Source organism: Schistocerca gregaria, chromosome 10, assembly GCF_023897955.1.
Source record: "Schistocerca gregaria isolate iqSchGreg1 chromosome 10, iqSchGreg1.2, whole genome shotgun sequence".
Classification (NCBI taxonomy): Eukaryota; Metazoa; Arthropoda; class Insecta; order Orthoptera; family Acrididae; genus Schistocerca; species Schistocerca gregaria.
In genome coordinates this window covers 116,606,081-116,620,307 of record NC_064929.1, presented here as the reverse complement: position 1 = coordinate 116,620,307, position 14,227 = coordinate 116,606,081, and the positions used below count along the sequence as shown (strand labels likewise).

Sequence of the window (14,227 nt, the reverse complement as noted above, 5' to 3'; positions counted from 1 at the left end):
AGGTACAACACTATCAACATAACAAAATTCCTCTCAGAGGGTAACACTACTCTGCTTCTTCATATTATAATACTTGAATAAGAATAATTTCATTATATGAACTGCCTTCAGCTTTGAGGTTATGGTATAGTAGTATCAAACGGTAGTGTGATAATGTATAGTGAGTGGGCTGAGAAACATATCTAAGTTCGTCTCTTAATACTGATTCTTGAAACTTTGTAAGTAGGCTTTCTTGGGGTAACTGGTGTCTACCTTCCAACATCTGCTAATTTACGTTTTTCAACAATTCTGCAGCTCTTCTGCAAGTCAGACAAACCTGTGGCCACTTTTGCCACCCTTCTCTGTAAAAGCTCAAGATACTGAGTTAGTCCTAACTCTTATTAGTACCAGTTGAACAATATTCTGAGATGAGGCGCACGATTGGTTTGTAATTCAGTCTAGCTTATGGACTGACCGTATTTTCTCAACAATGAATCGTAGTCTGCCATCCACCTTGCCATGGCTGTGTCTGTGTGATCATTCTGTTTCATAACCCCGTAAATTATTACACTATGTTGTTTGTATAAGTAGACTAATCCAAATTGTGACTTACTGATGTTTCAGCATAGAATACCACTTTTCTGTGTTCTGTGAAGTGCAAATTTTCTTTGTTTGAACATTTAAAACAAATTGGCGATCTTTGCTCCACTTTAAAATTTTGTAAATATCTGTCCAGATGTTTGAGCAGCTTTTTTTCAGATAGTTCTTCATCTGAAAAAAGTCTGAGGTTGACATCATAGACATCTTCCACAGGTTATTTACATGTTTCCACAATGCTGCTTTTTAAATCATGTTTACACTCCTGATCTGCATCTGAGTTTCAGTTGTCATGTTTGCTTTTCACATGATTCACTCATTCCTTTTGTTAAAAAATATTTTCTTTGTGTGCAGGTTGTGGTGTGCGCTAATTTTCCTTGTCTTGTAGTGAGTATTTCAGATTCACTTGGACCTTATTATACTTGTTCCTTTTTGGGATTTCCTCTTTGGCATATGTGGTTTGGTTGTGAGTATCATTTTGGCATAAAGTGTAACTAGAACAATATTAATTTTAATATAATATATGTTTGGTGCTGTGCTGTTAAAGGTTATTACATAATGTAGGCATGATGATTTTGACATATAGTAACTCCAGAAAAAATGTCTTGTTGTAAGTTACTATTACGTATGCACTGAAACACTAAGTTCATGGAGATTAGGAGTTTATCTGGTACACTTAATTGTTCTTCTCAGGTGCTGTGGCCTAAGTAAAATTGGCAGCCCATAGATTTGCCATAATCTTTGCCACACAGAAGTAACTGCCCATGGTATAGCAAGCTACATGTTATATTTATATGGCATTAATTTCAGCTATTAATGTCTACACTTTCTCAATAATGTATAATCCTGTGAAATTTGAATATTTTTAATGAAGGACGTTGTTGAAAATGTGAAATTTTCTTTACTGCATTTAATATACGCCATGGTTAGGTCACAACATGAGTAAGTTTTTGCTGCTGTTTGAACATTTCAGTTTTCTGCTGAGAAAGTAAATGAGGAGACTATGATAGTTGTATACTTTCCAAAACATATTCCACCAGTCTATCAAGCAGTGTGATTTTACATTGAAGATTATTGAGCATGGCCGTTTTGGTCCTAAGTAGACTGCTTTTAAACTTTAAATTAACAGTATTCAGTACTATACAAAATTGCCAAGTTGACATAATATAAATTTGTATTTCAAAATTCCATGGGCTTGTAATTACAAGAGAAGAAGAAATAAGGTTTGCACAGTATTAGATAGAAAAGTAGTTCCACCTTAACAGTCACATATGTATTGATATGTTTGAAACATAATTTAATCAAAACTGTACAAACATTTTTCAAGCAAAATAATTTTCAATCTTTTCCTACTATTACATATATTTTCTGTACAAAACAAAATTACATCCATATCTACACTTCTTTCTATTACAGAAATCTTGTCCCAATGTAAACATCATTAAAAGTTTTAATTAATATATTTTTTACATTTGTGGAAAAGTAATGTTAAAGCATTTTTTGACTGAATTGTCGCATAATATAAAATTTACTACAGATGCTTTTAACATATTGTTTACAAAAATTTTAATTCAAATTCAGTACATTTCAGCAATTTTTTGAGTGTAGATTAACCAAAAAATAAGCACATAAAAACATAGTGGTACAAACTACATGTAAATCACAATGATCATCATAGATATGGAATCAAAGTAACCAAACAGAAAAGAAATTTTTATGAGAGTAACTGCTTTCATGACACTCAGTTGTCACTATAATGGACATGTCCACAGATAACAAGAAAATTAGAATATTTTGAAAGCTCTAACAAAATGAGCTCACTTATCAGAAAAGTAGGAACTTTCACAATCTTTAGGATATGTATGTCAGTAAGTAGATTGACAACTTCATGACACAAGTTACTCAGTTATGGAGGAATGCACATTTAGATTATGGCACTCTGTGAAATGATCTTGAGATGCTTCATACGAATGTCTGTAATATGTTACCTGCATGACATCCCTGGGAATTGTTTACAATTATCTATCAGCATTAGAAGACAACTACTATAACTGTTTTCTTTAATTAATGGATTATTTTCTACTTGAGAGACAATTGCCATTAAACACTAGCATATTGGGCTGTTAATTCACATGCATGACTTTTAACCACACTACATCATTACACTTGTGGTTAATGCTGGTAATTATTTGACATTCATGTGTAGGTAGTTCAAAATCAACTTTTAACATAAAATATGAAATTTATCTTACTCGGCTCAGTAACTTCTGGTAAATAACTTGCTGTTGGTTTAGAGAAAGATATAAAGTTACTGTAAAATAGAGTTGCTTCAGTTTTTTATTGTTATAGTTAGTTTACTCTCAGTTTCTTAGTTAAGCCTACTAGGAAAAGAAGCATTATTGCCTCAGATCCCATGTGCTCTTAGTAAAGAAATGGTTGTGGTATTGTGAAACTTGAGTCTTTGGTAATACATTGTTCATTGTGAACTGCAGTGAAAAAATATTGCTGGTTCTCCAGCACTGTTGTTGTTTAGCATATCAAACCTTTAATTCAAATAATGTGTGATCTGCACACATATCCAAGTCAGACAACTAGATTAAAAAAAAATGTAAGTGGAGATGGAAGCATTAAGTCAGCAGGGAGTGAGAAAGTGAATTTTCTCTATATTATTGGTCCTGTAAATGCCGTAGTTTACATGTAACAAATGAAGGACTGTTATAGAAACACACAATGTGTATATGAGATAGCCTGTCATTGGACTATCTTATTTTTTAATTTTCCTTTTCTCAATTCTGAAAAAAATTGTATGATATCTATACTAAGAGGAAAAAAATACCATATCTAATCAAATCTGTGTCTACCATTTGTGAAGCAAAATTTGGCTCTGATAAAGCAATTCTGTGCTGTTCACATTGTTCATCTACAGTTTAAATATTGACACAAACTTCTTTTTTTAATCCCATGCTGCACATTTTATTTTTTTTGTGACATTCATCTTTGCTATTTGCGGTAAAAATTTATTTTAAGGCATATTGTGAATAGCAGAGATTGTGTCATTAGGCACATTTAATTACATTTCAGTCTCTTGTTTTCAAATTTATAGTACACTCATAAACAAACTTTTACATATAAACTAAAATGGACATCTCAGTACCTCTCAAAAACATACAAATAAAATAAATAGATGTAATTTTTTCAACATTTATATCTCACTTTTTATATTACTCTTTCAGTATTATATAAATCATACAAAAACATAAATAATTCAACTGTACACATTATAATATTATTTATCACTCCAATGTACATTTTCCTTCCTCTGTATTCTTGCCATAAACGTCTGTGCTGCTGCCATGACAACGAGAATATAACACAGTAAAATATTAGTACAAAGCTTCTACTGTATATAAACTCAAGAGTTAGTATCTAAAAGTAAACTCAGTTCATAACTGGTCACATTTCTGCTGAGGGTACAAACCCTCTATCATAATTCATGTTTTATACTGTTCTCTCCATTATATACAACAGTTTCTTCTAGAACTAAAACAGTCAATTGATATTTTGGTAGCTAAAATAAAGCAATTGTTGATCAGTTGATAAATAATTCATATACAGGGACACGAAGAGTGCACTGTAAAGTGCAAGGATTTGCATCTTACATCTTGTGCTGTTTTATTGTAACTGTTAAAAATGCTCACCATACTAGCTCATTAACATAGTAAGAGGGAATGTAAGGCTTGCTTATTTTGTAAGCAGCAGGATTCATGACTGAAGAAACAGATGGATACACTCATTTATAAGTGAAATCAGTAAACAAATGTCCTTTCAGTTACTTCTATTTCTGTGGAAAACTGAACCATTTAATCATGAACAGAATTATGTTGCACTGTGGTTCAGTACCGCAATTAATGAAACATAGATCTGAGTTTTATTAATGGCAAAAGCATTTTTTATTGGAGCTCAAAGAAAGCTCTTGTACCAGCCATTTTTGTGCATAAGGAAGCTCATTCATGATAGCCATCAAATATGCAACTATCTGAAGATTAAGCTCTTCATTTGCTATGCACCTTAGACAAAAATTATACCTAAAGATAAAAGTGCTGTTTATTTTTAGTATTTTATTGTTATGGAAGAAAAGCATTAGGCCTGTATCATGTATACCAGTTGAGTGTTCTATTAACAATAGAAATTATAGTTTTGAACTCAGAAATAATGTCTTGCCCTTTATAAATTATGTATGGTTCTAAAACATGAAGAAAACTGGCATGTTATACCCAGAAAAATCAGGTGGCTATTATTGTCTTGAACTTACCAAATGAAGATCATTATCAGTTAATGCTATGGGACCTCTTTTTCTGAAATAAATTTTCACTTTGTGTTGCATTATAATGGAAGAGAATGAGTGTAAGATATGGCAAGAAAAGGACATTTAAAATGAGTGAGACAAGAGGATGGACAGAGGTAGAATGAATGGAGGAGGGGTACAGGACATTAAAGAAAAGGAGGGTGTGTGTGTGTGTGTGTGTGTGTGTGTGTGAGAGAGAGAGAGAGAGAGAGAGAGAGAGAGAGAGAGAGAGAGAGCATGTAGGGGCAGGAAAAGACAAGGTACGGAACACCAAGAAAAAGTGTGGGTCCTTAATATAGCGTATAATTAAATGAGTTGTAAAAAGAGATAGAGAATGCAGAAATTAAAAGAAACTGGTGAAAGCTGAAAATGAATTTATAGTTTACGAAAATGGTTGTGCAAGGGATGAAAGTGAGAGACATATATGTTGCACTGATAACTGCGGAAAGCTCAAACTCTGTGTGTCAACATCATTACTTGGTTATCATGTCCTTGAACTTGCATGACACTGATAAAGCATGCTATGTGTGATTAGCACAGCAAAAGTGAGTGGAAGTTTCAAATGTTAAAATGCGAACAATGGCTAAATTAAAGTGTTTGATGAGAATTCTATGTGAATTGCTGCATGACAAATGAAGAGGAGATAAGAAAATCTGTGACCTCTCCTGCACACCCAAAGATGAGACAGTAAGGGAGCCTACAGATAGAAATTGCATATGGATAACTGTTATTAGATGAAAAAAAAATGTTTCAAGCAGATGAAATACATTTTGTTCTACTTAATTTCCCTCAGGATCACTACTTTAATATTGGACAAATTATTAACTGAAAGTGAACTAAAAACAAGTAATAGAAAATACTGCATGGTTTAAATCTAAATGTATGAAGTTGTCAGTTTCTGGTGATATATGATATGTAACATGTTTTCTAAATACAGTAAACGGTAGTTTCTGGCACAAAAGTGTCTATTTTGGGTGATTCATATGTTCTTGTTATCTGTTTAGTCTTGGGTCCCCATGAACCTGAAGGAGGGGGTGCTTGTTGTAAATACATTTACTAGATGAAGAGGGAAGCCTTGGACACTTCTACTCTGAATGGGACTTTTATCAAAGTGAGTTAACAATACAAAGATTGACCAAAATGTTCAGTCTTTGTTGATGAGATTGTGTTCTTTTTCACATATTTTGTTCCACTCATGTTTCCCAAAGAAATCTGGTTTATCTCTTCCTGCACTTGGCAACACTGCTGCTTAAACACTCTGCCATCCTCTTTTTGTAAGCAGTGTAGGTGTCCAGCACCGCAGGTAAATATTTTCCACATTTGCACCATATCTATGAATGTGTATAATTTTTCTTATTGGCACCTTCATTCAGGGGTGTAATGTGGAGGAATCCAAGTTAAATAAGTTTTTTGTCTCATTTTGGTAGTAGTAAGGAAGTAATAAAGGAAGGTAATGTCAGAAGACAATGGCAAACTATCAGTTGCCAATTAAATAAAAAATTTCAGTCTGGTTCTTGAGTCACAATTAGGTATTCAGTACGAATATCAAGCACTAACAAACCTGCCACATGCTGTAAAAGCAATAGCAAGATCAGGTCTGAATTTTTACCTGAAGATTAAATATTTCTGCTGGTACTGACAAACACCTTACCAGGTATCAAATCAGAGATGAAATCACAAATTCCTTCTATTACAATGGCCAACTTGGATGACAATTTAGGATATATTCTGGCATTTGAAGTTTGTGCATTGTAATATTATTTGTGGTGCATTATGAAACACCTAGTCAATAAATGGAACTATCGTGCTAATGTTCTGTAGCGATGGAAGACAAGTGACATCATCAAATAATATTGTTGTTCATTTTTTATCACCAGGATGTATGCTATTTACACTGAAGCATTACTTTATAGTGTATGTAATGTATCATAGGTACACTGACACCAACAAATTCTCAAATGTTTTACTCTTCACCTTGTCACAGTTTTGTTGAAGGCAAGTATCTTCTTCAGAGTAGGAAAAATACACTAAGGATGAGCACAGGTATGCTGAAGGTTCCCCACCTAATGAGTCAATGTCACTAATTAAATTATCACAGAGAGCACTCCGATCGCATCACTTGTACAGCATGCCGGAGGGCAGGACGAACCTGGCAATTGCGTACAGAGCACGTGCGTACCAGTGGACTCCAGAGCCGGGCGTCGCCCGCTCGGAGCCCACGGCCTCGAGTCCGCCATCCTCTGGACCGGTCGAGAACACCTTCCGGAACAAGTCCTGGACACCGCAGCCAAAGCGGTAGGGCGCATAGGACCAGTGGGCCAGCGAGTGGCTGGAGACAACGGCGTAGCAGGACGCGGCGACGCCGTCCACCACGACAGTGCCGTGGCGCGTCAGCGGTGCGTAGACGCCCGGCCGCCTCTCCTCCGACACTGCCAGCACCCGCTCCACGTGCACCGACGTCACGTTATCGCCCGACACCTGCCAAACGGAGGGCATCCAGAATGAAAGAGATTGGAACATTTGTACATCATTGTTTTCTACATCTACAGCTACATATATGCTCCGCAATCCACCATACAGCGTGTGGCAGATGGTATCTCGTACCACAACTATCATCTTATCTCCCTGTTCCACTCCCAAACAGAACGAGGGAAAAATGACTGCCTAGATGGCTCTGCACGAGCCCTAATCTCTCTCATCTTATCTTATCCGCCACACACTGTATGGTGGATTGTGGATTGTGGAGTATGTATGTAGATGTCGATGGTGAGACAAGACCAGTTTTCTAGTGTTTTCATCAAATTCTTTACATAAAAAAGAATAGACATTGTAAGGTTGCAGCAATGGAATGAATTTGAGAGGATTCTCTTTAATCCTGCAAGATGGAAATCCTTTATCTTGAAAAATATCATAACGGTGGAATTTTTTTGTCACTCCACAAGTCAATTAATAGAAGAAATCCGTTCCTGTGCTTCCAATGTGCGTTCACTGCGATGTCGCCAAACACGGGTGCGACCATTATGATGCTGTAAACAGAACCTGGATTCATTTGAAAAAATGATGTTTCGCCATTCATGCATCCAGGTTTGTCATCGAGTACACCATTGCAGGCGCCCCTGTCTGTGATGCAGCGTCAAGGGTAACCGCAGCCACGGTCTCCGAGCTGATAGTCCGTGCTACTGCAAACGTCGCCGAACTGTTCGTGCAGATGGTCGTTTTCTTGGAAACATCCCCATCTGTTGACTCAGGAATCGAGACGTGGCTGCACGATCCGTTACAGCCGTGCAAATAAGATGCCTGTCATCTCGACTGCTAGTTATACGAGGCTGTTGGGATCCAGCATGGCGTTCTGTATTACTCTCCTGAACCCATCGATTCCATATTCTGCTAACAGTCATTGGATCACAACCAACGTGAGTTGTGTATGATAAACTGCAATTGCGGAATCGTGATGATACACATTTCTCCTCCTTACACGAGGCATCACAACAATGTTTCACCAGGCAACGCCGGTCAACTGCTGTTTGTGTACGAGAAATCGGTTGGAAAGTTTCATGTCAGCATGTTGTAGGTGTCACCACCGGCGTCACCCTTGTGTGAATGCTCTGAAAATCTAATCATTTGCGTATCACAGCATCTTCTTCCTGTCAGTTAAACTTCGTGTCTGTACGTGTCATCTTCGTGATGTAGCAATTTTAATGGCCAGTAGTGTAATTCTGTAGTCGTTACATTGTGCCAACTGCTGCCTGGAAACTAATCTATCATAAATGCCTCATACCTAACCTGATTCATGCCAAAAATGCTATTTCCCCTAAACACTCCCATTTGTGTCACTTTCATTTTGAGCCAAGCCCTGCATACACCAAAAATTTGGGCAAAATTGGTGATGGTGAGCTAGTGTGGTCCCATCATCTGTGTGGAGCATACAAATGTGTGGAAAGGTCTAATATGAAGTGTATGGTATGGACTTGGGTGCAGGAGTGGATAAACTGGCAATGGACTTAATTGGTACAGAGAGCAGGAAACTTACAAAGAGACGGTCTCCCGGGCGCACGCTGCCGGCGAAGACTTGCTGCACACCCCTCGAGCCCCTGTCCACGGGCAGCAGGTGAGCTGGTGTCACCAGCAGGGCACTGCCGGAGGCCAGGGACAGCCGCAAGAATGGTCGCTCCTCCTGCAAACAGAACGGTATACATGAGCAGTAGGAACAAGGAATAAGGTGTGCACTCAGAAAATATTACATCCTCCCCCTCCCTCTATTTCTTCCTGCCCTGTTCTATGTTCTATTTCCTTCTCTTACCCATACCACTCATTCTTTCTTATATTATCGACTACCTCTTTGTTCCTACCATGCCATTCTCTTTCTGCTCTGCCCTCACCAATTCTTACCGCCATGTGGCGCACTCCTTGTCTCTTTCTTTCCGCTTTGCTCTTCTTCTACTTCTTCTGCATGAAGCTAACTTCCTTATGTAGTTTCTTCTTTTATTCTTCTCTCTCTGAATTTTCTCTGTACCACTCATTCTTTCTTATATTATCGACTACCTCTTTGTTCCTACCATGCCATTCGCTTTCGGCTCTGTCCTCATCAATTCTTACTGCCATGTGGCGCACTCCTTGTCTCTTTCTTTCCCCTTTGCTCTTCTTCTACTTCTTCTGCATGAAGCTAACTTCCTTATGTTCTTTCTTCTTTTATTCTTCTCTCTCTGAATTCGCCTTTTCTCTATACCTTTTGACTCTGCTTCTTATCCAATCCTTTTTCCATTTCAATCACCTTCCATACTATTTTATTACTTTCTTTTCCCTTTTATTACTTTTGATCCCTCTTTCTTATTTCTCTTTTATCCTTTTTCTCTTTCTCTTTGTACTATTCATTTCCTTCTCAAACCTCTCTTTCTTCCCTTACTCCTTCCTTCTTTAATTCATAAAATATCTTTTTCTCTCTTTTCTTTCTCTTCTTTATTATTAGACTCTTTTTTTCCCCATCTTCATCTCAATCCCTCCATTGCTTTCTTTGCAAGTTCATTTTTTCCTTGTATTTTTTAATATATTTCTGTTCTCATTTCACATTCTTAATTCAACTCTGTAAAGATTCCCTTCTTTTTTGTGTATATTTTTCTATGTTTATTTTTGCTCCTTTATTGTCTTGCACTCTGTCTGACCATTTCTCGATCGAGACTAAATTTATTTCTTTTTACTGAGTGCAGCGATTAGCACACTGGACTCGTATTCAGGTTTAAACCCACATCTGGCCATTCTGATTTAGGTTTTCTGTGATTTCCCTAAAATATGTAAGGTAAATACTCGGAGGGCTCCTCTGAAATGGCATGAACACTTTGCTTCTCCATCCTTCCCTAACTTGAGTGTGTGCTCTGTCTCTAATGACCTCATTGTTAATTAGATGTTAAACACTAATATCATCCTCCTTCTTTACTTATTTCATCTCTGCATCAATCTCCCTTTCTGCTATACCTCCTTCTCTTTCTAGTTATTCCTTTTTTGTTCCTTTACTCCTCTTAATATTTTCATTTTTCTTACCTCTTTGTTTTGCCTGCTATCTCTGTGTCTTCCACTTTATTGAGTCTTTCTTTCTTGTTTCCTACTTCTTGTACTTTCTTAGTTCTATAAACTACTTTTCTTCTTTCCCTTTGTATTTCATTCTTTCCTAGTTTGTCATTATATGCCCGTATCTCCCTCTCTTTATTTTTATTATCTGTGACCTTTCTTCTCCACCCTCTTGGTTACATTTTTACTTGTTACATTTCCTATGTAACTTACTTCCTTCTCTTCTTGCACCTCTTTTGTTCTCTTTCCTTTAAAATTTGCTATTCCTTTTCCTCTTTTATACGGAAAAAAATATTTTTCAGTGCTATTGTAGGGTAGCAGAGACAGCAAAGTGATGATTAAATACACTCCTGGAAATGGAAAAAAGAACACATTGACACCGGTGTGTCAGACCCACCATACTTGCTCCAGACACTGCGAGAGGGCTGTACAAGCAATGATCACACGCACGGCACAGCGGACACACCAGGAACCGCGGTGTTGGCCGTCGAATGGTGCTAGCTGTGCAGCATTTGTGCACCGCCGCCGTCAATGTCAGCCAGTTTGCCGTGGCATACGGAGCTCCATCGCAGTCTTTAACACTGGTAGCATGCCGCGACAGCGTGGACGTGAACCGTATGTGCAGTTGACGGACTTTGAGCTAGGGTGTATAGTGGGCATGCGGGAGGCCGGGTGGACGTGCCGCCGAATTGCTCAACACGTGGGGCGTGAGGTCTCCACAGTACATCGATGTTGTCGCCAGTGGTCGGCAGAAGGTGCACGTGCCTGTCGACCTGGGACCGGACCGCAGCGACGCACGGATGCATGCCAAGACCGTAGGATCCTACGCAGTGCCGTAGGGGACCGCACTGCTACTTCCCAGCAAATTAGGGACACTGTTGCTCCTGGGGTATCGGCGAGGACCATTTGCAACGAATGGAGACGTGTCGTCTTCAGTGATGAGAGTCGCTTCTGCCTTGGCGCCAATGATGGTAGTATGCGTGTTTGGCGCCGTGCACGTGAGCGCCACAATCAGGACTGCATACGACCGAGGCACACAGGGCCAACACCCGGCATCATGGTGTGGGGAGCGATCTCCTACACTGGCCGTACACCTCTGGTGATCGTTGAGGGGACACTGAATAGTGCACGGTACATCCAAACCGTCATCGAACCCATCGTTCTACCATTCCTAGACCGGCAAGGGAACTTGCTGTTCCAACAGGACAGTGCACGTCCGCATGTATCCCGCGCCACCCAACGTGCTCTAGAAGGTGTAAGTCAACTACCCTGGCCAGCAAGATCTCCGGATCTGTCCCCCATTGAGCATGTTTGGGACTGGATGAAGCGTCGTCTCACGCGGTCTGCACGTCCAGCACGAACGCTGGTCCAACTGAGGCGACAGGTGGAAATGGCATGGCAAGCCGTTCCACAGGACTACATCCAGCATCTCTATGATCGTCTCCATGGGAGAATAGCAGCCTGCATTGCTGCGAAAGGTGGATATACACTGTACTAGTGCCGACATTGTGCATGCTCTGTTGCCTGTGTCTATGTGCCTGTGGTTCTGTCAGTGTGATCATGTGATGTATCTGACCCCAGGAATGTGTCAATAAAGTTTCCCCTTCCTGGGACAATGAATTCACGTTCTTATTTCAATTTCCAGGAGTGTATATGTGATCCACAAGAGGAAATAAATAAATTAATATAGTGACAAATTGCAGTTTCTCATTGCAGAGTCATCACTAGTGAGTAATACTGTATGGTCTACACGCTAACTAATGCACAATTATTGATACACTGTTTCTCCTGCAGAATCAATCACATTAATGAACTTCGAAGATAATCATATAAAGAGTGAGTATTGTAGTGAGGTGGATACTCACATTAGGGCTGCGGTCTAGGAAGAGGATGACCTCTGAGAAGAGAGTCTGGCCATTCTCCAGGTCAACTGCCTGCACGCGCTGTCCTATGCGCAGCCGGCGCAGCGGCAGTCGCTGCCCGTCAGAGAGCAGCACCGTCGCGTCGCCCGGGAAGCAGCCGCCAGAGCGCGCCGCCTGCGATGACTCTGCAGACATTTGTTATGGTTTTGTTATGTTAAATAGCTTTAGGTAGCAGAACGTAAGACAAGATTAAAGTAAGCATACTTTATACACATAACATAAAATTACAAAAAAAATTTGGACCCCCACCACAAATTTACATTCACATTCTGAAAACCACTATGAAGAACATGGCAGAGGGTACTTCTCACTGCACCAAATATTAGGACATCCACTGAACTGGGTAGTAAGGAAGCACTCCTCTTTTTCCGCGTAATTGAGAGAGCGTTGTATGCAAGATGGGCAGGACATGAAACCACAGATATAGCTTCAGGTCTAACATGTGGTGCGTTTCAAGTCAGAGCCTCCACCTGGGCAAAACTCCCGTCACCAATGGGTTGGGCCGCGCGGGATTAGCCGAGCGGTCTAAGGCGCTGCAGTCATGGACCGTGCGGCTGGTTCCGGCGGAGGTTCGAGTCCTCGCGCGGGCAAGGGTGTGTGTGTTTGTCCTTAGGATAATTTAGGTTAAGTAGTGTGTACGCTTAGGGACTGATGACCTTAGCAGTTAAGTCCCATAAGATTTCACACGCATTTGAACATTTTTTGAACCAATGGGTTGGGTGTGTCATTGTGACAACATCTCAGAGGCGACGCAGGATCAACTGCGTACCAATATAAAAACCAAAATCAAAATCAGCTTACTGATATCATCTGTCGGATAACGATTGGCTCCAACACTGGTTCTTTTCGAGTTTCTTCATACTGTACCATATTTAATACACAGTGCCCAGATGTCAGTTTACTGGATACTGAATACTCGAAAAAATGACCATTGAATATTAGAAGATTTCTGAGTGGCGTAAATTACAAATTACAAAAACGTAACATTTTATTTCTAAATACTAATGAAATGAAAAAATTAAAATTTGATACATACATACATATACAGGGTGGTCAGAAAATGTCTGAAACGCTTGTAGGGATGTTACAGAGCAGGTTGTACTGAGACATAAATGTTACGTTAAAAATTCGATACGTAGAGCCGTTTCCGAGTTATTTAGCATGAAGTTTGCCAAGAAGGTCGTTGCGCGCGCAAACAAATCACTGGCAGAATACTGACTGTGAGCGCGCGACGCTCCGATTGGCTAATTTCAATGCTAAATAGCTCAGAAACGGCGCAACGTATCGAATTTTTTTTCTTGAGATTTATGTCTCAGTACAACCTGCCGTGCAACATCCCTACAACCGTTTCAGACGTTTTCTGACCACCGTGTATATACGGGGTGGCCCAATTAAACGTTTCAGCACAAATTAGCCCTGGAACAACAGATATTGCAAAACGACTTTGCAGGCTCATGAAAGTAAATACTATGAGACATTCTAAAACGTAAGCAAATATTATTTTCAACACAATTTTTTTAAATGGACATTCAGTATTATTTCTTACGCAATCAGTAACATGAAAAGTCAGAAAAAGAATGGTGTTGGTTGCATCACAATACGTCAATTACATCCAGAGAAATTGCAAAGCGAAGTTGACGCTTGAAATAAACGAAACGCGCCGCTACTGAATATCCAGAGATGCATGCGTTGCCATAATCGCGTTGTGACTGACGTACTACAACGCTTCAAACTCTGTACTTACTGCTATTTATTCGAAATAGTACAGATGTCCAGTCACCTACAATGAAAAATAAAGAAAGCGTTTACTCGTTCCTGATCA

The 14,227-nt window shown here is 39.3% G+C and overlaps 1 protein-coding gene across 1 annotated transcript in view; it reads right to left on the bottom strand.

Annotated features, from left to right (window-relative positions):
• Positions 1-1,486: 1,486 nt before the first annotated feature.
• The window catches only part of LOC126293544 (desert hedgehog protein A), a 375,799-nt gene continuing 363,058 nt past the window's right edge, over positions 1,487-14,227 (bottom strand). The window contains exons 3-5 of the mRNA XM_049986810.1: positions 12,349-12,530; positions 8,952-9,095; positions 1,487-7,399 (exon numbers count right to left, since the gene is read on the bottom strand). Coding sequence (XP_049842767.1) covers positions 7,037-7,399; positions 8,952-9,095; positions 12,349-12,530 — 689 coding nt within the window. The 3' untranslated portion in view covers positions 1,487-7,036. The remainder of the gene's footprint in view (positions 7,400-8,951; positions 9,096-12,348; positions 12,531-14,227) is intronic.